Here is a 26,269-nt window from a genome sequence, read left to right as displayed (position 1 = left end):
TATCTATCATGGCAACGGAATGCATAAAAAATTGTTGCAACTTCTTCCGATCAAAAGAGAAGGAAGCTGAACCTCAAGGTATGTGCGCTGTTGAAAAAAAACCTCTTCTGATTACTGTTAGCCTGTTTACTGTTTCATTAACTGTATTTATTTCATTCCAAAGTTGTGAACCCAAACCCAGTAGTTATTCGGGAAGATGTTAAGAAAGACTTTGGGGTATCCGAGGACTACCTCATGTCAAAACTTCCACCGGATGGTAGAGAGGTGCCCTTTGTGCTGCCGACTTTCAAGCCCTCGTACATCCAACCCCAAGGCACCCGCTATGCCAGTTACCAGACGGGACAACTGAGTACGTGTTGTTACCTCTATTTGACAAAATCGATGCATTTTTTGACTAGCCTATGTCTATCCTTAAGCGTCTTATTTGAATAAACCCATTCCAACATAAACACAGCCAACTGAAACTGAGTTACTTTAATTTTCACTCTGAATGCATGGGTCTCTCATGCCATTCAAAGGGAATACAAAGTTTAGCAGTATAGCCTACCCATGCTGTTGTGTCCCTCTGTTCACTTCAGGCTCAGCCAGGACTGCGTATGCGGAGAGGAAAGCTGAGCTCTTGGGGAAGAGTAGCACAGCCTACGACCTCAACTCACCAAATCACCCTGGCCCTATGGTTGATCCCATCTCACCAGGCCTTGTCTGTCCGCCTACCTTGGAAACTAGAGGCAGTAGTCCAACCTCAGGTAACAGCACCAGTCTCCTCAATGCTATTGACCTGCTGAACTTATCTTGGCCAACAAAGTGATGATCTGATCTGATTTCATCAAACATTCAGAAATGGTCAAGTTTCTTTTACAGTGAAAATAGAAAGTATAATCTCCACACTGCTAATTAGGCTCTTTACCACAAAGCCTCTATCATAGGATCTAAACAGGCGAGAGGATTTAAGTGGCTTTGATAATTTCCTCTCTGTGTTTAGATTAGATATCTGTAATGATTGGAAGTGGACAGATATGTTATTGCTATATCGTAAAATCAAACTAGAGAATATTTGTTTTCTCATTGTGTTTGGTCCACTGTGCACTACTCATTGTAGGTAAGAATAATATTTGCTCATCGACTTGTTCCTTGTGGCAATGGGCATGTTTCCCAGTGAACAATTTCACTAATAGATTTTAATTTCCCCTTCATACTTGTTTTTGCATTTTGACAAGAGATATTGGGGGGCATAGATTCCAGGACAAACACATGGTGAAAGGCATGACCACACTCTGCTATCCCACCATGACAAAGAGGCATTCTAGGAATCTGTGCTATTGTTATTTAATCACTTGACCATTTTGACCTCATACTTCAACCATTCTGCTTTTTTTTCTTGACCACATATCCAAGTCACATTCCTCAGGGGCAGGCATTCAGACCCACGACTGCATTGGCCATAGTAGCACCATACTGCCACTAGTGAAAAAGAAAAGTAAAAAGAGAATGATTTGCTGCACAGAAATTATTCTCCATAACATCTCTTTATGCATAGGTTGGAGCAGGATAAAGAGCAATGAAATGTTTTCAGTCTATAGGATCATGGCCTCACTGTTTTGTCTGTCCTCCAGCCCGAGACCTGAGAAAGAGGTTGAGCAGCTCCATGTTTGACCTGTCCAGCGCTAATCACCCACACAGTTATATTCAGGTGAGTTTTCAGTCATGTTTCTCCTGAGCCATTGAACACACACTGACACAGCACTGACTGGAAAACACTGACACTTCTGAATCTGTGGTTAGTTCCTCCTTCCGTTTCTTGAAAAAAGTGTGTGCATGTGTTTACAGGATATGGTCACGTTTTCCCCATTTTTAATCACAAAGAAAACATTTCCAATTAGATTAATGCACACGTGTAACAAGCTTCTATCAGGTTTTTTTTAATTTTTTTTTTTAAAATAGCGGCAGCAATGTGTTCGATAAAGCAGTTCTAAGTAAAGACTTTGTACAATGTGAGTGTTTGGGCGTCTCCAGGTGAGGTCCCTTTGTGTGCTGTTATGTAAAGATTATTGAGTTAGCTCGTCACCAACTCGCCATTAATTATGGGTAATATTTGATAGGCACTGTATTGGCTGCCTCTCCCAAATTCATGATAACGCAAACAATATTCCATTCAAAGACATACGTCAGTCTAATGAAAACACCTTAATTGTCTCCAGAAAGGCCACAACATAGCTGGCTCCTTATTTGGCTCGACTAATGTACTGTCTTTCTCTGCGATCCACTGCATCCAGCGCTGGATTTCCTGTGTGTTTTTCCTCTTCTTGAAACACTTTGCGGTGTGTGAATGTCCAGACTAAATGTGTTTTCCGTTGGCTGTCCTCCAGAGATATGACTCAGTGTCCAGTGTCCCGAGCAGTGCATCCTCTGTGAGAGATTCCTTTGGAAGCAGCCGCAGCCTAGGTAACCCACTCAAGTCTATTACCCATACACAACATCCTCACTCCAGACGGCACATAGCCACAAAAGCCACATTGTTTTGTTTTTGTTGTCATTTTTTAATTTATTGGTCCAATTATTCATTTAATTACTGCATGTGGAGCTTTCATGTACCCACCACACACACACACCCACCCACCCACACACATTCACACAAACACACAAACACACCCACACACATCACACACAAGTTGTGAACCTCCTTCATCTGAAGGACTGAGTCAGATTGAGATCTGTACACATTGAGCAATCGTGAAAAAAACAGACAGCGTAATTGCTTCCAAATGCCTCTGTTTGACTCCAACATGGAAGTCCTCAGAGAAGCATGCACCACATTCTGAAATGTACAGAGGATGCTTTTCCTGAATCACACAGTGGCATCAGTGGAGACGAATAGAGACAGATTGCTCACAAAGTCACAGTTTATTCTCTGCAGAGCCGCACCTACAGTACATTGTGATATGTTGGTTTCATTTGCTATTCCTAAGAGTCAGAGCACATCTTGTCTGGAGTTAAATATAGCCCTTGTGTGAATTTCTTGTTTCCATACGTGAATATGCAATACAGGAATAGCCACACTCACACACACACATGCTTACACTCTTGCAGGCATATAGAACACCCCATACATGTTATCCGACTGATGTTGCGATGCATTCTTCTGCAGAGTCCATCACGTTATCTGGAGATGAGAAGGAACTGGGCAAGCTGTGTGTCAAGCTGAGCTACCAAGAGGCCCTGGAGCAGGTGTGGATCACCCTGGTCCAGGTAGGATTACAGTCCAGCTCGAGTGGCTGCGTTGCCCGGTGAAATGCTCCTTTGTGTCCCTCTCCCTCAGCCCCTCAATGGGGCCTCTGTCTGCAGGAATCTGGGTCTTGGACCTGCATCACATCTCTGATCAGTTGTGTTGTTCTCTGTGTCCTGCCCTCTCCTCCTAGAGGCTCGGTGTTGTAGTTTTCTTTTCTTGTGGAGTCTTATCAGACAGACATTCTGTTGTGAAAGGCTTCTGGTGCAGGGCACTTTCAGTATAATTACTACAGTACAGAAATAGAAGAGTTTCTGCCTCCAAAACCATGAATAACATCCCCTCAAACAAACTTCTGATGGACATTTTATAGTTTTCTCTTCTCGTGTACTGTAGTTTTATCAGACAGCCATTGTGTTGTGAGAGGTTTCTGGTACAGTGCACATTCAGTGTAATCACTAGGCCTACAAAAATTGGGAGGTCTGCTACAACTTCAGTTCATTTGTTCTATTTTGCTCTGCTTACTACAATTGTATAGTTCTCTGTGGCATCATTGTGCTTTTTTGTGTGTTCTCAGTGTAAGGACATCCCAGTGGAGAGCTCTGAGCACAGGGTTGGGATTAAGGGGGTCATCACCATGGACAAGCCAGTGCAGTTTAAGAGCACCCTTAAAGAAGGATGTCCGGTAAGTGGCAAATCATGTCCTCCTTACCCCCAGAAGCACGTTGTTAATCATCAATCATGCTTGATCTGTTTTGTCCCAAATATACCAGAAGGTGCTACAGGTGTGCATTTCTCAGGAATAACCATTGAGCTGGTGGGAAAGAACATCAAATTCTAATTTTAGGCTGAAAACAACAACATATTCCTGTATCATTTATTTTTAAACTTTTTAGTAGCACTTTCAAAGTGTATTACTCAAAGTACGTTGGGCACCCTTACGTCACTCTTATTTGATTAGTCTTATAATTATCCTGTAGCAATAACTACGCACATTCAAATGCAAATATATGAAACTGCAATCTGACTGAATGTCAAGATAAGCACACGTGTAAGGACACGAGTCGAATATTGCTGTTTATGTAACTTATTTTAAGACTGCATTATGCTGCTGCTACTAACCTACCTCAGCAGCAAATCAAAGGAAGATTGGTTCTGCTTTCACTTTTGCTGTTTTTAAGTTTGGATAATGTGGTACATTCTACTATGTTTTGTTGTTTTCTTTAGAGGTAGCCTCTTGGCACATTCTGTGTGTTGCTTGCAAGTGGATGGTCAGTGGTTCTAAAGGTCTGAGGTTGTTTTTATCATATCTTTTGCCTTCTCCTCCTCTCTTCCCAGGACGCGTTGTTTATGGAGACCTTTGTCTTTGCCCTGCCACTGCAGCAGCTGCGTAGCTCTGCGCTGGTGCTGCGTCTGCAGAGCCACACGCCACGCAAGCGTACGCTGGCAGAGTGTGTCCTCTCTCTGAGGCAGCTGAGCCCAGTGGACACGCAGCACTGGCTGGAACTCAGGCCTCCCTCCAAGTCCCGGGTGAGTCTGTGGTATTTGAAATCAGATCTATTAGACTGAGTGATTCAGGCCACGGAGAGAGCAGCGCCGAGACACAGTGACCATTACTGCACAACCCGGCCCCAACTGGTTGAGTGGCTGACTGAGTTTTGCCCATGCCGTCTGAGAACTAAAAGCTCTCCGCTTTCCGCAGCTATCAATAGAATTCTTTCAGTTTGAAATTGCTCTAATCCAAAACCCAAAATGGTCATATGATTTCCCCAAAAGGCTCCTGGTGGATAATGGGACTCACACGTTAGCACATGGCAGTTACAGGTGCATCGGGACATTAGCAGGGTTCAGTCAGAGTAATGTCACACTCTCCTGCTTTCCCTCGCCGCTGGTGGCTAGGTCAACGAGCTCTACTGGTGGGCTTTAGCTCCTTAGTAACAGTATACATTAGGGGAAATGTCTGCAGCAAAGGGAAGGGTCACTCATGCCCTTGGTCTGGCCATTAACATGCTAATTCAACATCATTTTAGCCTGATTCACTTCCTGTGGAAGCATTTGGTTTTCCAGTATGTGGTGGAGGTTGGAAAATGACTTCTTTCCTTCCTTCCTGCTATGGAGACTTGACTGATGAGCTGTGAAGTGCTCTGTGGTCTAATACTGAGAGTGTGGTTGAGTTCTGGTATGTTAATATAGGTCACTAGTAAAGAGTCTCGCACTTTGCAGTGCAGTAACAACTTAACTTAACAACTTAACTTATATATGTTTATTATAGTTTATAAATACCCTGCATGTAAAATCAATCTGTTGTATATTGCAGCAATTCATTTGCTGCTTCATATAACAATCCATTTTTGATAAATCATATTTCCTTATGGGACTACCACCACAGAATTACCCAGTCAGTGATAAGCAATTATATCCCAGTTGTTTACTGACAGGAAGGTTTTTTGATTTATGGGCACTGGATTTGATGCTTTGAAATAGTGCTCATAAAGCTGCTGTTTGCCTTGGAGCAGGCAGTATTACTATTGCTCACACCAGGTGCCGTTTGCGACGGTATTTTCCCACAAGGAAGCTCCAACACGACAATACATAGACCATCTGTGTTGACTTCAAATGTTGGGTTATACAGCTATAAAGAAAATGGAGGTTCAAAATAGTGACAAATGCACTTCCCCACCTCAACTTAACACATTTCACAAGTCCCCAAATGGTGGAAAACCAAAAGTAGGTCAGACTATTCATTTAGTGACAGATTTGGTTGATCATCGTGAGTCTCGAGTTAAAATTGCGGCGTAAAAGGCAGCAGCCTCTAACAGCCGCTCTGAAATTGGAGGGTGAATCATCACCCCGTTATCCTCAGGGGGCTTTGTCTGTCACACCTGCCCCCACCTCCGCTTATGGCGGCATCAACACACAGCGTCACTGGGAGTCCATTAGTCTGAGTTTGCTCTGCAACCACTGTATTTGGGGTTGCATTCATTATTGGTCTGTATATTTGATTAGTGGGTTTGTATGAAACCATACATCACTCACGAGCATACAGTATTTGCAGGAAATAATACTTGAGTGCAATAAGTTTATCTCAACTTGTGTTTATCAAGGAAGTGTCAAGAGTCACGTTTCTGGCAGCTTAACGGCACTCTCAGATTGAAAAGTGTTTAGATTCTAATGGACAACTTCCTGGAGCCACATCCTCCCACCCTGTGGAGTTTACTATCAACACTAGCCATGCATCTTGTGTAGTGCTGTCCAGGCTATTTTGACCCTTTGTGTCCCCGAGTGTGACCCTCCATCTTCATCGTCTCTCTCCCCAGACGTGTCACGCCGAGCTGCACCTGGCCACCTGCTTCCAGCCGGTCAATGGGCGCATGCAGCTACAGGTGCTGTGTGCTCAGAATTTGCCCTCTTCCTCTTCTCCTCTCTCCCAGAGTGAGTCCCGTCCTGGCATCGCACAACACAATCACCAGTCAGACAGCTTACACGTGAGGGGAAGTTTGCCTCATGTTCACAAGAAATCTGTCACTGCCCTAATGATAACAACATGATAATAATTTCAGCACCAATACACACACACACACACACAATGCTATCATGATATTGGAGCCATTTGCTGATACTTTATCTGGCACGTGCATCCTTGACAAAGCTGTTGTTTTTGTCTGGTTCTGGGGAACAGGTTTCTTTGTCAAGGCGGAGATGCAGTCGCCGGACCTGCTGGTGACCAAGAGGAAGACTCGGGCGCTGAAGATGTCTGGGGGGCAGGTGCAGTGGGGGGAGACCCTTCACTTCCCTCTAGCCGTGCAGCACTCCTCCTTCCGCATCTGCACAAAACTCTACAGCCGCACATCGGTCAGACGCAGACACTTCCTAGGACAGGTGAGAACAACGAGCAGGTGTAGCGATCAATAGTCATCTGTATGTAAGCATTGAACTGCTGTGACAGTACTCACCTTTCTATAGCATGCTATGTTAAAGGTCACATATTATGAAAATGTCAGTTTTCAGCATGCAACGCTTAATCTCGGATATATATCTACACCAGTGCAAAAACACTGAAATAACAAAACCCAGTTGATTGTTTCTGGGCTGCCTATGTCTGGAAACGTGATTCAGTGAAACAAGACAGCATGACTTCCCCTTAACGATCCATCAGCTGCTCTAACTAGACAAGGACAGAGTTCAGGTTTAAGGACACAACAGTAATGGATAGTCATACAGTAACATTGGCAAAGTCAGGAGCCATCTAGTCTTCCCTAATTCATGACACAAATGGTTTTTGATGTAAAGAAAACAACAAGAAGTACAAGAAGTGATATTGTCCCTGACATCTTCCATGTTTTGGAACAGTACCGATATCATACAGGGTCGCAACATAGGAGCATACTTTTAGTGTCAAAGTGACCTACTGTACTAGTGAGCAATGCATAACATTAAACCACATGGACATATTGGACGTATTGGACACATACAGTACAGGACATACTGTAATGCTCTATTCCACATTCTCTCAGCATAATACTCGTGCTGAGAAGGTGCTAAATACCTTGACTCTCCGCAGGTGCATCTGGGATTTGACAGCCCTTCTCCTGTAGCTGTGGAGCAGTGGAGGGACACCGTCACCCACCCGGAGAAAGTGGTATCTGACTGGCACACTCTCACAGTGCCCTGAACTGCCATGGGCACATCCGCACCAAGCTACTACAGTGGGCCTCAGTTCATTATACATGCAAATATCACTGTGCTTTAGTGACATGGTGACATTTCCTCTCTATAAATGGTAGCATTTATTTTTGTAACATCTTCACATCAAATCATGTTTGTAATATCAAGTATTTTACATCCTTGAGGCTGTATATTGAACGGAACATGTTGGTAGCTGTAGTCTCCCCCCTAATAATATTGTGTTAATCAACTACTATAGATTTTGTTAGCAATGAAGGTTCCTTGTGGTTTATTTGATGTGTAGAACTAACATAGTGTGGTCATCATAACTTGTCAGTACCCTAGAGAGGAGATGGAAGGTATTGAAACATGTAGCTTCACAGGACCACTGCTGACCATCTATGTACTACAGAGTAGCCCAGCTAGCATTCGCAATAGTCTAGAGACTAATGCTTCATAATGTAGTTTAATAACAAAATTGTAGACATTCTATGAATGACTTGCACTGTGGTACTTTCCACAGACATGATGTGTTATGGACATTTTTTTATTTTACATGCACGCTGGCCCACAGACGCCTGCTGTGTTACCTTACGTTCGGTCAGCGTGTTTGTGTCAGGTTTGATGTATTGATGGAAACTCTTAGACTGCAGCCTAGGGCAGCAGGGGCTCCAACTCGCATGCAGGCCTTGGATGCTGAGAACAAAGCGGGTTACACTACATTCGTGCTGAGAGACGTTGCTGGCATTGCTGCTGTTTTTTTTTATGAACCATGGAATATTTAATACTGTAATATTTTATTTTGCTTTTATTTCCTCTTCCATAAAAAAAGCTTTTTTGATGTAATTTAAAAGAATCACTTTACAGCACCTTTTTGTTTTACAGTTTCAGTTGTGTTTTCTATTTTTGTACTAGGAGGCGTGGTTGATGCATATACTGTACAAATTGTGTATACAGTATATCATTTGGATAAAGTGGATTAGTGCTGGCTCAATGGAAGTGAATAGGAATTAGTTGTGTCCGAATATAGAACAAAGCATGACTTAAGGTGTTTCGGGACTGCATCATTTCCTGTGGAAAATGTAGGCTAGCAAGGAAAGGGTGCTCTCTCCTAAACAAACACCCACCATCAGATTCACATTTTTTTTGGCCTACTTTCATGAACTGTGCGGACACAATTTTCGCTATTTTTTTGTGTCATATTTATTCTACCCCATATCAAATGTTCATTGTCACGGTACAATAAAGAAAACACTTTTAGTGACAGACCTTTCTTAACCACTCTGTTATTCCATCATTACTTTTGTGTGCCAGGTCTGAGGTGCTGAGGGATTCCTGGTGCATAGCCACTGTGGGTTAATGGGGTTGTCCAATTGCCTCTCCATCCTGTTTTAACAATAGCTGTCTTCCAAAACCTTTTTCACAATGGCCTTTGTGGTTTCAGGCCAGAGAATACTCAACCCAGCCCTGGCAGAACAAGTGTACAATACAGTCAATAGGAGGCCTTTACTCACAGCAGTTTAGCACAAAAGAGGTGGGAGTTGATATGGGACGTCCACGTAATCTAAACTGCGATTAGCTAATATTGTCCACCTACTGAAATTAATATTCAGTCCTCAGGAATAGCAGGATTTACATAGTGTAGTTGTGTGTTTATTTGTGTGTGTGTGTGTGTGTGTGTGTGTGTGTGTGTGTGTGTGTGTGTGTGTGTGTCAGCATGCCAATTTGTATAAGATCACCATGGCAACAGTTGTCTCCTTTTGAGCAATGTTATGAGTTCTCCCTTCCACATCCTGGTCTTTTCTCACTGGGCAGCATCATTTACGTAACACTTGTTTGATCAGGGTTAATGGTTAGTCCTGTAAGACGCATGTAGGGCACTCCTTACTGGACACGTAGGCACAGCCTCAAGATCTAGCGTGCTTCCCTCATCTCACAGCTGAGTGTGTGTGTTTGGGAATAAGTGGGGCGTGGAGAGACTGGTGTGTGTCATGGATTGTGATATGAGTGGTCATGGATGTTGACATGACTAGAGTCAACATTTTATCTGCCAGGCTTACCGCAAATAACTTGCACAAGTTGTTGGAGAGGGATCGAATGAAAATATACATGAAGTGGTCGAGATATCATCAAAATACAAGTGACAGATTTAAGAGAGCTCACCTAGCATATCTCAACAAGTTTAAGACATCTGTAGAGGTCTACATGACTAACACAGACTACTCTCTGAATAACAAGGCCCTACAGCATACCACTTGAACAGTGGAAACCAAAAGCACTAAGAGACCATTATGGCCTTCCCGTTAAACACAGGGCTTTCCCATGATGGCTTAGTCCTTTCTCCCTGACACCGCTGACCTATTGCTCTGCTCACAGAGCGTAGGTAGAGGCCTCCCTGGCTCCCATTGGCTCCAGCTGTCAGCCCCAGTGGCGGCGGGCCCTTCATCTGAAGGGGATCAGCGACCACGAGGCCTGGGTGAGTGGGAGTTCCTGGGCGGCCTCTCCCATCTCCAGGATATGGATTTTTTTTTTTTTTTTTTTAACACGCTCCACTGAATGGAAAACAGAGTCGTCGTCTTGGAGGAAAGAATTCAATTAAAATGGAGGCACAAACATGTCCGAAAGCTGTTGTGTGTGCGTAAGCGTACACAGGTGTGCAAACACAGATCCCCAAGACACCAATGCACAGAAAGAATGTCATGATGCACACAAACACAGGCACAGCTGGGTATAGTGCATGTTAGAGAGTAAACTATAATATCTCCAACCTGAAATGTTTCAGTCTGAACTTTCAAAAAAGCACAGTTTTCCTATTTATTTGGACATCATTAAAGGAATGTGTCCATAAAACCATCTAAAAATAATCCAGCATCCCAACATGCATTCCACGCTTTATTGTCTCAATGCTCAAACACAATTCCATACATGAACAAGGAGGTGAATGCAAGCCTTCTCCAACTGACACGGTGCAGAACGTACTGGAGCATTATCGCCATCCAGTGTTTAAAGAGGGAAGTTTCACCTTGTCCACTAGGGTTGACAGACAGACCGAGGAGAGACGTTGAGAAGAACCTTATATGTTGGTCTCAAGGGCCATGTCAACTCATCCCATATCCACTCATTTCAGGTATAGCGCCACCTACAGTAGTTAAAAATGAAAAGTCAAAAACGAGGCATTGTAATCACAGGTATCTTTGGCTGACAGATTCTAAACCGCAGAAATCTTCAAGTGTAGTATCATTATGACTCCCTCTGAATGCATACCAAGTTTCATGAGATTCCGTTTATGGGGGGCACACATGTACGAGCGCGCACACACACACACACACACACACACACACACACACACACACACACACACACACACACACACACACACATACTCACACTCACAAGCAAACCCACACACACAGAGAAGCACACAAAAACAAACACATGCTATGCACACACTCATTTAGTAGAGAATGGAGTATAGGAGATGGAGGCAAATTGACAAGCGTGATTTAGTTTTGTGAGGAGAATGTGCAGGACTGGACGGCGGTCATATTCTGTGCCACTCAGCAGTATACATTTAGTCCCAGTACACGTCACTGGATATCAGTCGTCTATATTTACTTCACGGTATCTAAGACAAAATGTGTTATGTAAACACTGTGGTCTACCTCTTGTGTCGTCACTACATTTCTTTCCGTGAATGACGCCTCACACAAATGTTACTCATCCTAGACAGCATGAAATCATCCCTGCCTGTCATCAGAGCGGAGCGCAAGCAGACATTTTTGCTTTTTGTCTGATTTACATTTTGCCTGATTGTTGACCACATACTGCATGGTACAGTTCTTCTTAAACTGAAACATGTGTTTTCAGGGAAGAGAATCCTTCACTTATGCTTCCATGCAGTGTGAAGGGATGGCTGCGCTGACTTGAGACTTGTTGTGACAGATTCAGCCGGCACTCTGGGTTCCTGTTGTGTGGTATCCCCAGAGGAATTTGAAAGAATACATAACAGATTGCCAGGACACGATACAGAATCGGAATATGTCACTGATGAACACATTGCATCAAGGGTTTCATTATGTAACTGTAGTAATAAAGAATGCCAATACATAACTAATTAGTTAGCCAGATTCAACATAGCCTGAAGGGTGAGCAGAGCCACACCTTAAAAGTGAAGAAAATACCTTCACTCCTTTGTAGGTAGAGGGACACTGGAGATGTATCTAAATAGAACGGTTATTTCATTCAGATAGCCTACACACACACACACACACACACACACACACACACACACATACGCACAATATTTATAACAATTAACTAAAACAGTTCATACACTGTATCTAGGTATATGTGTATCTTCTATGTATCACATTTACATCACTTTTAGCAATAGAAGTGTTCTTGACCATTTAAAATGTTTGTTATTTTACAACACAAAGGTGATAATGACACACCTTGGGACTTTATGTCTGCTATCTCTCTCTCCCTGGATCTGAGTCAGCTGGGCCCTGAGGTCATGCAGTCGGCTGGGCGTGGAGGTGCTGGTGACGGACATTCTGGGGAATTTTCATCACCTCATAACAGCAGTGGAGCCTGTGTCAAGTCAGTACACATCTCACGGGCAATGGAAACACAGCAGAACACCTCGGTCCTCAAGGAGGGATTTCTAGTGAAGCGGGTCAGGGCTTTCTCCTCTTACCTGTTCTTTAGTGTGTGGATATATGTGGAGGAACTCATGTGTGCTAGCAAATGGATCTTGTGTTGATTCTGCCTCTTTGAAGTGGGTCAGGATCTTCTCTTCTACCTGTTCTTTAGTATGTGGATGTAGGCTATGTGGATGAACTCATGTGTGCTAGCAAATGGATCTTGTGTTGACCCTAGACCTGTTCATCTTTGTCACAGGGTCACCTGGTTTTAAACTGGAAGGCTCGCTGGTTTGTACTGCTGCCAGATAAGCTTATGTATTACAAATACGAGGGTGGGAAAAAGGATTCCTCTAAGCGTGGAACGATTCCTCTGGCTGGATGTGTGATCACCTGCCCATTCTTAGAGCATGAAAACAGACCGGTGAGTACTAGACCTGAAATCCTTTTACTATAATACACAACAGCAAGCCTCAGAAGTAGAAAAAGACAGGTAGTGAGTTAGGTCTGTAGAAAGGCATAGAGAAGCTCAGTATGTTACCTAGATACAATGTGCCCTTACATGCCCCTTTATATGCGTTATTGTTGAAACAAGTTCTCCTGGGAGTGTAAGAGGCTTACTTCAGACCAGTCTTTGCCTGAGGATGTTAATGTTCCCATAAAGTGCCAATTATGTTGTATATCTGTGGGGATGTGCGGGGCATGCATGGACTGATGTTGAAGAGACAAAGAGACCCATTCACGCACCTTCATCATTTATCAGTCATAAACACTGAAATGCACTGAATAGAACTTAGTCTAAGTGTATGTCCATCATGTATAGTATTGTGACCGTCTGTGTGTATGTTTGTGTTGTGTGGGTGTGTCTCTCTCTGCATGTGTTGTGCACACACACTGTAGCTGGTGCTGAGGCTCCAGACACACACGTCGGATCAGTACTTCCTGGAGGCCTGCTCGCGGGAGAAGCGTGACGACTGGGCCGCCTGCATCAGGGCAGTGGTGGAGAAGCTCCGCTGTGCTAACGGGGAGTCTTCAGGCCCCGAGAGCCCAGTCCAGCCACAGCGCAAAGGCTCCAGCTCCCTCAAGCTCCATAATGTCAACCTCAGGTATAAGCCCCGTTATTGCTTCAAGGTTTGATGGGCTGTTGCTGATTTTGCTATGATTTTTTAATCTGTTTTAGAGCACTGCATTAACAGAGTGTTTTACGTGTGTGTGTGTGTGTGTGTGTGTGTGTGTGTGTGTGTGTGTGTGTGTGTGTGTCTGTCTGTCCATATAACTGTCTATTTGTGTTTAATAATGTGTGTAATGGATACATCATACACCCTCCATATGTGTCTTTAGTGAGGTGGTGGACGCCATGTATGATGTGCACAGTGGAATCAGAATGACCAGTCACGTGGAACATGGCAGTTCATTCAGCAACTGCTTCTCTGGTGAGTCTGCTGTCACTCTCAGGGCCAAGGGCATCAAAGTGTAAGGCCTGGGAGTGTTTGGAACTCCATCACAAAGACAAATAACATTTTGAGATGGGAATTAAATATTTCCATGTAATTTTAGCTTTAAGAGAATATGTTAAATTCTTCATGGTACTCGTTGTGGACCTCCATACTCACATGTAAGCAGAGATGGCAACAGATATACTTCAAGATACACCTCAAACAGAGAATGAGACGTCCTCAAACGACTCTGAAATGAATATGAGTTGAATGGGGATTCCCAGCCCATCAGCTGGTGATTGCTGGCCATCTTCAGCCATATGTTCTGTACATGAAGGTGGCCTCTTCAGCTATACCAACATCCTGTTGATGCAACTTAAGTTGATAACAGGAACAGAGCTATTTATGTAACACAGGTCAATGTGGTGTAGGTGTAAGGAGGTGTATGTGACCGTGTATTTCCTGTGTGTGTGTGTGTGTGTGTGTGTGTGTGTGTGTGTGTGTGTCCTGCAGGTTCTGCTGTGGTGGACTGGCTGGTGTTCATGCAGATGGCTCTGACGCGGGTGGAGGCGGTGACGCTGGCCTCGGCGCTGCTGGAGGAGGGCTACGTCAGGGCCATTGGGGTGCGCAGTGTGGAGGCCCTGCGCAACGTGGCCCTTGGGGAGCAGTTTCTGGACGACTCCACAGCCCTCTACAGCTTTGTGAGTGTCTCCAGGGCTCCCCTTTTCCCTTGTGGGTTTCCAATTATTGTAACCCAGTAGTGCAGAGAGTGGGGTCATTTCGGATATACACAGGAGAGGTGTTACAGTCCTCATGCTATAGGTTAGGGATTTCCCACAGCGGCTCACCAACAACCAAACCTATTTGCCATCAAAACCAAATCACCAACAAAGCAAACTGTGCGGACAAAACAACATCACAGAGCAGCCTTTGAGAGCATTGCACTGGGGTCATCAAGCAGGCACCTTCATTCATCTTTGTTTCAGTGAATTAGGCCACGACACCTCCAGTAGGCTCAACTTTCTGGTGTCCCAAACCCACTCTGCCCACAAACACCAAAATAGTCATCTGTGAAGGACTCTTGATAATCTTTCTTTGTTTTTATGGTTTCCATCTGGTAAATAGGGAACATTTACAGCATGGATAATACACAAGTTGTACAACAAGTTGCAGTTGAGCATTTTATTATTCCCCTTTCAGCTTTTTCCCATTGAAATAAGTCCAACCTTTTTTTTTGGAAAAAATTAATGTAAGAGCTTTTCTGTAATGTCACTGTTATTTCTAAATACCTTGTATCTTCTCTTACCAGTCCGAAAACTTCAAGAAGAGGGGCAGCGTGAAAGCAGAAACATCTCTGTCAGCCCTGGAGCTCAGTGGCAAAGTGAAGAAGAGAGGTTTCCTACTGAAACAGGTAAGCGCTGGTGTGGTAGCCGTATTCGACGGCTAGCATGGGGCTGTTGCTTGCCAGTGGCTGATTTCTCAGGTGTTGGATCTTACTGATTGGTTGATATCTGTTGCTCAGGGACACAAAAGGAAGAACTGGAAAGTGCGGCTGTTTGTGCTGAGAGCAGATCCAGGGTACCTACACTACTATGACCCTACCAAGGTGAGCACACACACAATGCTGTTCTGTCTTTTGATGATCATCACTGTATAGGTCTCTTTTTTCAACACCTCAAAAGATGGTGGTGAAGGTTATTCCATGTTGGGTGTGTATTGTGTGGTATTAACTTCCTAAAACCTAGTGGTGAAATAACAGATCACTGTGTATTGGTTGCCAGAAAATTAGTACTCCTCTAGGGAGAAAGACTTAGTGGGTGTCATTCTTTAGCACCCACACTTGTTAGTGGTTTTGGTCTGACTTATGCTCGTTTCCTGTAATCTCACTATACAGGATGACCTCAACCCTGTGGGCGGCTTCTGTCTGCGGGGCTGCCTGGTCTCTGCTTTGAACGATAGCGGTGTGCCCTCAGGTGAGTCATATGCATCACACCCAACAGGTGTGCCGCTGGTGTGTGTGTGTGTGTGTGTGTGCGTGTGTTCGTGCTTCTGAGAGTTGTGAATTGTGAAGCCACTGATCAAAGTGCAATTGCTTTGAGTCATGTGAAGACGCTGTACAGTATGTGTTTCATTAAAACAGTTCAGAACATGTAATGAGAGCCTCTCACCCTTTGCCTTTTTTCTCCAGGTGTGAAGGGGAAGGTCCAAGGCAACCTCTTTAAGATCATCACTCAGTCAAACACAGATTACTACATCCAGGCCCCATCCAAGCAGGAGGAGATGGACTGGATAGAGGCAATCAAGCAGCTGACATGAACTGTAGAACATGAACTCTAATGTCGGGCATGATTCAAAATACTGTTCATTGCAAACACAGAGTATCCATAGATACTTTTAAAGTAGGTGTCCATTATCATTTCTGCTATTGGAGGAGGATATGATTCAATCTTTGGAATTTCTTTATACTGTACATTTTACAGTGACAATGACTACATTCAATGAATGTTACAAGCAATATCATGACACTTAAACTACTGTCTAAAACTGACCTGTATGTAGATAGTTCTCAACTTACTGTAAATTAAATTGCTTTCTTCAATGGAAAAACGTATCTGAACTGGTATCTGAGGCCTCTTTCTAAGAACAAAGATTACACTTTGTCATACTGATGCATGTATACTTATACATTAAGTATACATGCAAACATATATGTACACATGGTAATTAACTACGTTTCACCCTTCGAAAACCACAAAGCATCACATACGATGGATAGATGTCACCCATGGTATCAGACTTATAGCCAACGCCGTTACTTACTTATCATTACCGACCTGTACACAGTACACCTATATGGACGCATGAACAGAACACGCAACAAACCACAGATTTGGAAAAAGGTTTGAGATATATTTGCTCATTTCAGTATGATTACAATATCATTCCACTCAGCTCTGTACGTACAAAATGAATGAGCCAATACAAGAAATAACATTCAGTGATTACATTTTATGACTTGCTGCAGCAGAATATGGATTATAGCACCAATAATGCCTGGCACATTCAGCTCTTCGGATATCACAATCTTGAGTAAAAAAAAACAACTTTGCAGGCTATTTTCTACTCACTATCAAAGCATCATTCTCGTCATCGTGTCAGTCTTGCCATTTGGTTGGTCAAACGATAAGGCAAATGCTGTACATTCAATTGAATTGAATTGCGCTGGAATCGATCTTGTCTATTATTGGGAGAGGTATTATTTAAAGTACTATTTTCTATGGTAAACAATTATTGTCAGTAAACGACATTGAAAACATGTCTGTGCATCATAGGTATATATTTATGCTCAGAAACATCACATCAGACAAAGCACTCCTCACCATCTAAAACAAAATATTGTGCTAGCTACAATTAGATTCACCCTAGGGAATCTAATTCACATTCTCAATGACTACATCTCAGCCTACCATACATCTGTGTACATCAGTCAGACCAAAGTACAATATCATATGAAGGCACTTTGCTCATGTACCATAATATCACGGGTGCCATGGAAACCAAAAACAACTATGGGGCTGCTATTCATTTTATCTCATCTCATCTTATCTCATCTCACACAATACTGGGGCCAAGGACTGCAGGTCAAGATGCGCTGCCTCTCTCGGCATCTTCTTCATGCCACTTTAGTGAGCTGCAAGTCCCCCATGATCCGCAAAGAATTGAGGGACGCTAGGTGCTTCAGACGGTGGGTGAATCCACACAGGGGCTGACCGTCCACCAAGATACGGAACTGCTGATGCTCACACAAGATCTCCATCTGAATAAAAGCGGACAAAAAGAGGAGAAGAACAGAGGAACGGCAGTAGAGGGAGAAGAGCAGAGGGGAGTGGTGGATTAAACTGAATTATTGAATCAAGATCCCTTAACTGAATTATGAAAGAAAGACATTCAGCCAAATAATATGAAAGGCACCGACACTCTCTCCAGACAATACAGCGGTAAATCAATTTGTGCACCATGCACTTACAAATGTATTACTATAATCACTGAGGTCAGTCTGACCGCTGTGTACCTTGAACGGCTCTCCTGCTGTGAAGGGGAAGTAAGAGAGGGCATACTCAGAGGGACCCCATTTGCCCTCCAGCCGGGCGTTCCTCAGCACAGCCTTCTCCCCGAAGCTGATGGTCACCTGGAGGCCAACATCTCCCTCTTTGTCCTCCTCTGGTTGACAGGCTACAGACACCACCATACTGCAGGGATCAGCAAAGGTCAGGGAGCAGTGAAGCTCTGTCAAACACCATATCTCAGATTTCATGATGTGCAAGGGCTGCACTTTTTTTTTTTTGCTTGATCTGGAGTATGACAGCGACCTCTGCAGGGTTTGTATTGAACTTCACTTTAAAAAAAAGAAATGCTACTGCGCATTTCCAAATGTTTTTTCCTAAGTGAGCGCTAAACACATGTTCAAAGTGATCCTTATCTTCAGTTTCACCATGTTGTGTTTCATTTATTCTATTTTTGCATCCCTTCTCTGGCTGTTTACTAAACAAAACAAAACAACTAATAAAGATTCCATTGCCACTGCACTGTGCAAACTTTCCTGGGAGACAGACTCTGAAGTGGTGGGAAACGATGGTATCTCAAGTAATTCCCAAGCCTTAAATGGAATCTGCACTCCCCCAGTCTACATGTGTCTGTTGTACTTAGGCCTATGCTATAATTTGACCACGGGTCTGTGGACCTTGATTTGTACAACAAATGTCAAAAGTTCAAATCCAAATATGAGAATAAGGATGAACACACATCACTGCCTTTAACCAAATTTGGCCTCCTACAAATTTTCGGAATTGTTCCACCATGGGAGTCAACGGGACATTGACACAGCGTTCACAGTATTTCCTGTTGATCATAGACATCACTGTACCGCACAGTACAATCCCTACATTGTGTCTAATCTGCCTGCAGACTTTCAGCTGTTCACTACCGTGCATAAATTCATACTCTCATCTGACGACCTCTTTGGGCAACCCGAAATACGAGTCAAATGTAAGCTCCATCAGGTTCCCACAAGCAGCTCATCATCATGTACACTTAATCATCCAGAGGTGGCAGACTGGCACAGGCCCTACCTCTTAGCGTTTTTATGAACAATGCCCATCACCGTCAGCCTCATAGTTGGTCTCAGTCCTCCTTTGATATCTCCAACATACCCCTCCTAAGAAGAAAGAGAAACGGTCCACACCCGGTATGGCATTTTTACAACCCACCGTATTAACATCTTAATGCCTAACAATTTATGGATGGACGTGGCATTAAATCAATAGCTCCCGCTTCAATAAACTTGAATGAGTCTCTGAGGTAAAACGCTAATTTGGTCCAATATTAGACTGATTAATAGGCCTAACAGTAGCCTAATAAAAAAAGACCGTCAATAATAAACAAATTACACCCTATAGATACAAATCATTCAAATCCATTGACTGATCTAAAAAATTAAATAAAAAAAAAGACAGAAATGGTAGCCTTGGAAAATGACAACAAAATCAGAGGGCTCTATAAATAGCCACTTACATTCAGAATTTTGATATCCTCTGCCATCTCCCCCTCTTAATATTTGCCTGTCGACGTAACCCGTAGAATCCAGCGATGACAATGCCTGTCAGAGAACATGCAGACAGCGCACAGCCTACTGATGCGGCGAAACCCCGCCTCGCCTCTTTCATGCTTCTGTGTTCCCATAGAGACGGGCTCCTCTGGTGGCACCACAGGTAGCCTACAGCATCGTACATGAGCCTAGCATCAGTTTTTCTTTATGATCAGATGGTTAACTACAGATATGGTACGGGTAGTTGAGTAGGCGCAGTAGTTGAGTAGGCGCAGCGCTCGTTGGATCAAATGCAGCAGTGCGCAATTTCCTTGCGTGGATATTCACAGTGGGTTTACGGTTTCACCACAGATACTGTAGCCTTTATTGCACTTGCACTATATTTCCAACGTGGACTGCACCGATGTGAGTCCCGGGGGGACAAGTCAGCCCAACGCAGTGTGGGATTCGCAGCTCCACCACGTGCAGCTGTGTATCAGTGTAAAAATACAGTATAGCCTAAACGAGCCTGTCCAGATGCCATATCCTCGGCTTCGACTACTTCATCAAACATGTAAAAGGCATTGGTACACAAGCCCAAAGGAAAATTGCTGGTCACGAAAATACATTTTATTTGTTTCACAAGAAATATGAATAGGCGACTCTCATTGAGTTGAAATCAAGAAATATTAGAAAACTGTAAGAAAATATAATTAGCCTATGTAGGTTATTAAGCTCAATTGCATCTCGGTGCAAAACGATAAACAAAGGAGAACATTTTCATATGGGATGATATCCCAATTAGCCTGTAGGCCTGAATGAGCCAATACAAGAAAAAACAGTGATTACATGACTTGCTGCAGCAGAATATGGATATTTCTTTCACCAGTCACATAGGTCTATGTCTCCACATTATTAAAGGGAAAAAAACAAAGTAACAAAAAACGTGACCCATTGTTCTTTTGAAGTTGAGCACAAATGTTCCTCTTTTCTCCTACAAGTTTGTTCACATTGTGTAGTCTACATCACACTCATGTGGTCATCTGCTGCCATCTCTCTGATATGACACTCGCTTTAATGCACATTGAGATTTCCATGCATGTTGAGTTGTTTTGCACTCTTGAAGGTGTCGTATCCTCAAGCAGTGTTTTGAAATTTGGGAGTGGCTCCATATTATCAAGAGCAGGTTTAGACTCATCCCTTCTTCTGTGGTTTAGAGGGGACATTTGTGTGGTTAAGTCATGTGGGCTAACAGTTAGAAAACAAAACCGTACACTTTTTAATTAGACATGGATAAATGCAAACAACACTCTTGTGAAACACTTATATTATTATTATTATTATTATTACTTAATGATTATTATAGGCCTACACACAACCATTAACCACCAGAGTGTCTTGATTGTCTTTGGTCCATCTCCAAAAAGGTCCCACATACCAAATACATACACAATGCTGACTCCATTCTTTTTCTTTTTACCGCAGTGCTTGGACTGAGATGAGGTTTTGTTTTTTCAAGTGTTCTCTAGCCAAGAAAAGGCTATACATTACCACTCACAGCACATTAACACATGATACAAACATTCCCACACAAACCCACAGTAGGCTACCATGTGTTTAACATTAAGATAAATACGACATCATATCCACACACATCACACATAAAATAATTCTTAATCTTTCAAAGGTTGAAGCTTAAAATAATTGTAGCCGGTGCAGTCCTACACACATCCACATGGTGCCAAATGAGCTTCCTGATTCATGCATAAGTAGCCCATCATTGTTCACCCATTCTCACCATGAGGGCCTTGTCCACCTGGGCCCCACCATCATTAGTCCATATGGGCATCCACATGTCAGCAAAAAAGTCTTGTGCCAGCTGCAGCATTATGCTAGGTTCCATGGGAGTCCCCAAGTAATGACCTCCAAGTGGGAACGGGACAAAAGATGCATTTTTTTTGTGTGGAAGCAGGCGGAAGCGAAGACGTCGGAGTCGGCCATTGTAGGAGGTTTTAGAAGTTATGGACAGAGGTCTAGTCCAAGCCTCAACTTGAATAAATTTGCTAAAATGTCAATTATTGTAAACTCAATTTTCATATTTGGTTTATAATCCATGCGTTGTCACTCAAACTAGGAAACAATACACATTTAACTTTTGTTTCACAGTAGACCTATGTCACATATTCCTTAAAGGGGTGATGGCTGTGGTGGTTTATAGTAGTTCACAAAAAATAACATTCATTTCTATGTACAAATCCAGATCAGAAAAGTTGTGATGTTGTGTAAAATACAAATAAAAACAGAATGTGATTATATCAGAGAGGGTTAAGCAGACCTGTTAACATTCGAACTGAACTGCTTGCCAATCTGACAGAGATCGATATCCCACTATGACGTCTTTGCGACACGCCTCTTTAAGTAGACAGGAACTGTTCGAATTTTTCTTTCATAGAGATGCATTATGTTGCTCTATCTTGTCAGTAATTAAGGATCTTTGATAATATTTACATCTCGTGACCCATATTTAGTAGCAAAAAGGACATAGACAACATACAAAATACGAAAATATATGTCCATTTTTGATGCCAGCAACATGTTCCAAAAAATGTTTACCACTGTGCTGCGTCACCTCTTCACTTAACACAATTCTGTAAATGTTTAAGACCTGAGAAGAACAATTTCTAGTTTTAAGAATTAAATGTTTATTCCTGCTGAATATAGGATTAGTTGCTCAACAGGGTATTCTTAGCCATGTTTTTCATTCCATGATGGACCTAATTTGACAAGTGGACAGCAGAGAGGCCATTTTACCTGGACTCCTCCTCTATGGAGAAATACTGTTTAAATTTATGCAGAATTCATTTTACGCATTGTATTTCTGAAATATTCAAGGTCTTCTCTGGAAAAGACATTGGCCGGGTTTCCCAGATTTGTTAAGAAGCTCTTAAGTGCTAAGGAGCGTTCCTAGGAGCGCTCTCAGAACGTTCTAAGAACCCTCCAAAGAAGTTTTTAGCACTTAAGAGCTTCTAAACGAGTCTGGGAAACCCGACCATTTTCTGGGTGGCATACTGTATGTTGCTCGAAACCTGTATCCATCATTCAGAATTGATTGGGCCTGGCCAGATGTGCAAGATGCCCATGCTGTAGTCACTAATGCACCCACGTTTTCCTAAGCCCATACAATGATACCACGACTATCCAATATTGTTTTTCAGCTCTATCCCTTGTTTGCAAAGATTTCTGTGGATTCTCTGAATATTTTAACGATATTATGCACTGTAGATGATGAACTCCCAAAATACTTCACAATTTCATATTTCACGTCATAATTTCTCCAGGTTTACACAGAGTGATGAAAACCCTTACATCTTTACTCCTAATAGACTCTTCTGAGAAGCTCTTTTTCAGCCAAACATGTTGCCAGTTACCCTAATTAGTTATGAAACATTCCTCCTTTTGTTTTCTTTATCATTACACTACTTTTAAATTAAATCAAATGTAGGCCTATGAGAGAATTAGCAGACTGAGGGCACCTCATTCTTTAAAATTGTATCCAGCCCCTTTTCTCAGCACCTCAAGAGTGGGGATGTACACATAACCACTATTGCTTTATCAAATTCAATATAACCTATGTTTTCCATGGCATACTAACATTTTTAATTTTCAACATTTGATGTTGTCTGTGTCATTTTTGCAACTAAATTTGAGTTTTTAGAGATTATTAGGCTATTTGGGGTTGTATGAATGCATGTATAGCCTAGTAATAATAGCCTAATATAATATATAGGCCTAATGTAATGTAGGCTAATATAATATAATAGCCTATAATATAATATAATATAATATAATACAATATAACACAATATAATATAGCCTAACCTATTAGGCCTATGTCTATATCACAACCACCCAGAAAATAATGCTTTCCACTTTCAATTTCAGCGACTTGCACAGACCAGGTGTTCAGTGTTTGCGGTAAAAAAATAAAATAAAAAAAAAACAGTGATTTTTTTAGTGTCCGCTGACTTGAAATGACAAATCATTATTGTCTCGTGAAAATGAGAGTGTGAGCGGTAGACAGTAAAAGCGCTCCCTCTATCAGACGGAGCGCAGACGACCTTTGAACCACTCCTACATCAGCTGATTTAGTCACATGACCAGGCTTGTGCATGGCTACAGTGAAGACATAACAAGCGATACGTTACAGGAATCATTTCAGGCGTTGACCGAAACTTCGTGATATTGGCTAGACACCCTCAAGCAAGGAAAGTGAGTTCTCTCTTCTTTTTTTTCATTTTGTAAGATATTGCTAAGGATATGCAAATATATTCGTAGCTCATCTTAGACGGTGGGTTGGATAGACGTGTTTTGTCATTTTAGGCAAGATGTCATTCACCTCTGTCTGTCTCCTTAACAAGTTAGAACATGATGTCCATGTTGTTCACTGTATTTTAGGGACCCGAGTAAAAGTGGCATTCACACATTTCACTTTAGGGTAATGAACATTGTAACGACGGAGTGTTATTGATAGAAGCACTCGAGCTCTTGACAAACTTTCCACGAATCAATGACTGACCATCTTACCGGTAGATTACAGTAGCTGCATATCACACCCAAGACCTAAAGCGCGATGGGGAACATAGCCAAGTGCATAAGTGGCCGATTGTTTTGCTGACTCTTTGCTCGACCGGTGAACTTTTCGTGTAGCCTACTTTGTATCAGTTCCATGTTCGTATAGCCCACTTAATATGCTGTGAACCCTGTTGGCTAAATCATCCAATTGAAAGTTTTAGCCTACTTATTTGTTTACATATTTCAAAACTAAAGAACTATTTCTGAGAAAGAAGTCAGACCAGTCTGCCAAAGTGCTATATGGTGACCAAAGGATTTCTAAGTCTTGTTCTTCTGCTATTTCATTCAGATAGCCTACTATTGTAAGATTCATGGTAGCAATTTCATGTGCTGAATACTCTTCACGTGTAATGTTTGCAACTCCACACTTTGTATCACAACTAATTTTGATATCACTATCTAACAAAAGCCAACTGTTCCTCCATAAGGGAATACCAATGAATGATCACCCTCCCTCTCCGGATGAGGAGAGCCTGTGGCGTTCACCTCTTGGTGCTGTAGTGTGGGGCTCTTCCCTCTGTTGCTCCGCTTGAGGAGAGGGGCGAGGGAAGCATGTTCCCGTTCGGCCGCGAGGAGGAGAACTCTCTGGAGGAGCTTTTTGCCTTCTTCAAGCGCTGCCTCAAGCATGGCGAGTGGGAGCTGGCGGCCGCCTGCGTGCCTCAGCTGGGACAGGCCCCCGGCGGGGTGGCCCAGGAGCTGCGGGACATCATCTGGGCCATGGTCAACCACCCCTACCCACTGGCGTGAGTACATCAATAACCCATCTTTAGTCATCCTTATCTTGATACCTGAGGAAGGGCATGGGACCTGAACACCATACTTTGTCCACTTACGTCAATGTGAGCACTGGAAGGGTATTGGTGGGTTCTGTTAAATGGTCATTTGCTCATTCACATGCAGGTATTCTAGCATAAATGATATGCATACAATACTATCAATAATGCAACGAGAAAAAAGATTTACATTTCGGAAGTTTGCAAAGTGAAATTAGAGACGTATACCTAAATGTTGATAAATTGATGAGTTTGAGGCTGTAGGAGTACTGAGTGCTGGTGGTGGTTTGTGTGTATGTGCTATAGGTGGGGAAAGATGGGGAGCCCTCATAAGCTGGCCTGGTTCTGGATGCTGGTTCTGGAGGGTTGGACTAAAGAGAAAGTAGGTTACAGCTCTGCCCTATCTACAGTATGCATGTGGTAAACTAATAATGTCACAGTAACTGTGACCAGTAATGAGGGGCCAAGAATCTGGAATGTGCTCCAGATTAAATCAGACCCCTCCATCGCACCGTCCACCAGTGTGCATCCAGATTCTTATGACTTGAATGAATCCCTCTCTGACCTACTTTGCCATCATCAACTTAACCTATTCAGTGCATTATATTAGTGTGTGTGTGTGTGTGTGTGTGTGTGTGTGTGTCTGTGTGTGTGTCTGTGTGTGTGTCTGTGTGTGTGTCTGTGTGTGTGTCTGTGTTTGTGTGTCTGTGTGTGTGTCTCTGTGTGTGTCTCTGTGTGTGTCTCTGTGTGTGTGAGAGACTCTTCAGTGTGATTGAAATGGTGGTTGACTGCTAATTAGATAAGCAATTAGAAGGGAGTTTTCAAACTAGCAATGTTTTTTTTTTGGTAATGTTGCATAAATGCATTATGATGTTTTAGCCGTAGAAAAGTGAGTAGCATGCCTTTTGACAGAGAGCAAACAGTGAAATCCTTTCAGTCCTTGAGAAGCTTCATGTGTTAGCATGTTGTGGGATATGTTGGACTCGATGCATAATCTCAATAAGACTATTGCTGATTTATTTATTTTTTCTTATTTTTACTTATCATCCTGAAAGCCGTGCAGCTGAAGGACTTTATTCTGCTGTGATGATAAGTCTGCCCTTCAAAGACAGTTTCACGCATTGCAATAAGAATCTCCATATCTGATCATCATATCATTCAATTATGAGCTGCATGACTAGACTATAAGTGGTCTTTTGTATTAGTGCTCATGGATGGATGGATTGAGGAAGGAGCGAGGGAGGAAGGAGGACGAGATAAACAGTATTTATATACATACAGTATATATGCAGTGCATTGCTATTATGCTGTTA

General features: G+C 42.7%; 4 protein-coding genes across 7 annotated transcripts in view; 3 read left to right on the top strand and 1 right to left on the bottom strand.

Moving 5' to 3' along the window:
• Window positions 1-23: 23 nt before the first annotated feature.
• LOC134067698 (tandem C2 domains nuclear protein) lies at window positions 24-9,034 on the top strand. The gene is made up of 11 exons (XM_062523103.1): window positions 24-78; window positions 164-349; window positions 579-746; window positions 1,614-1,690; window positions 2,367-2,442; window positions 3,146-3,246; window positions 3,801-3,908; window positions 4,562-4,753; window positions 6,541-6,655; window positions 6,903-7,102; window positions 7,785-9,034. The coding sequence occupies exons 2-11, from the start codon at window positions 235-237 to the stop codon at window positions 7,893-7,895; spliced, it is 1,263 nt and encodes a 420-aa protein (XP_062379087.1). The 5' UTR covers window positions 24-78; window positions 164-234; the 3' UTR covers window positions 7,896-9,034.
• A 3,478-nt stretch (window positions 9,035-12,512) lies between these two features.
• On the top strand, window positions 12,513-16,482 carry plek2 (pleckstrin 2). Its single transcript, XM_062523289.1, has 9 exons — window positions 12,513-12,566; window positions 12,791-12,955; window positions 13,432-13,637; window positions 13,873-13,964; window positions 14,481-14,668; window positions 15,277-15,378; window positions 15,490-15,573; window positions 15,862-15,940; window positions 16,156-16,482. Exons 1-9 carry the CDS (start codon window positions 12,513-12,515, stop codon window positions 16,281-16,283), a joined length of 1,098 nt encoding a protein of 365 aa, XP_062379273.1. The 3' UTR covers window positions 16,284-16,482.
• Window positions 16,483-16,856: 374 nt separating this feature from the next.
• Window positions 16,857-19,646, bottom strand: si:ch211-10a23.2 (Galectin-related protein A-like). The gene is made up of 4 exons (XM_062522922.1): window positions 19,539-19,646; window positions 19,097-19,182; window positions 18,040-18,217; window positions 16,857-17,784 (listed from the first exon to the last, which is right to left on the bottom strand). Exons 1-4 carry the CDS (start codon window positions 19,563-19,565, stop codon window positions 17,641-17,643), a joined length of 435 nt encoding a protein of 144 aa, XP_062378906.1. The 5' UTR covers window positions 19,566-19,646; the 3' UTR covers window positions 16,857-17,640.
• A 4,071-nt stretch (window positions 19,647-23,717) lies between these two features.
• Window positions 23,718-26,269, top strand: part of zfyve26 (zinc finger, FYVE domain containing 26) — a 28,590-nt gene continuing 26,038 nt past the window's right edge. For all 4 annotated transcript variants that reach the window (XM_062522517.1, XM_062522515.1, XM_062522516.1 and 1 more), the window contains exons 1-3: window positions 23,718-23,820; window positions 24,612-24,926; window positions 25,263-25,338. In XM_062522517.1, the coding sequence (XP_062378501.1) occupies window positions 24,736-24,926; window positions 25,263-25,338 (267 nt within the window). In that variant the 5' untranslated portion in view covers window positions 23,718-23,820; window positions 24,612-24,735. The remainder of the gene's footprint in view (window positions 23,821-24,611; window positions 24,927-25,262; window positions 25,339-26,269) is intronic.

This window comes from Sardina pilchardus, chromosome 20, assembly GCF_963854185.1.
Source record: "Sardina pilchardus chromosome 20, fSarPil1.1, whole genome shotgun sequence".
Lineage (NCBI taxonomy): Eukaryota > Metazoa > Chordata > Actinopteri > Clupeiformes > Clupeidae > Sardina > Sardina pilchardus.
Note: the sequence above shows the minus strand (reverse complement) of the source record. Positions and strands in the feature narration are given on the sequence as shown.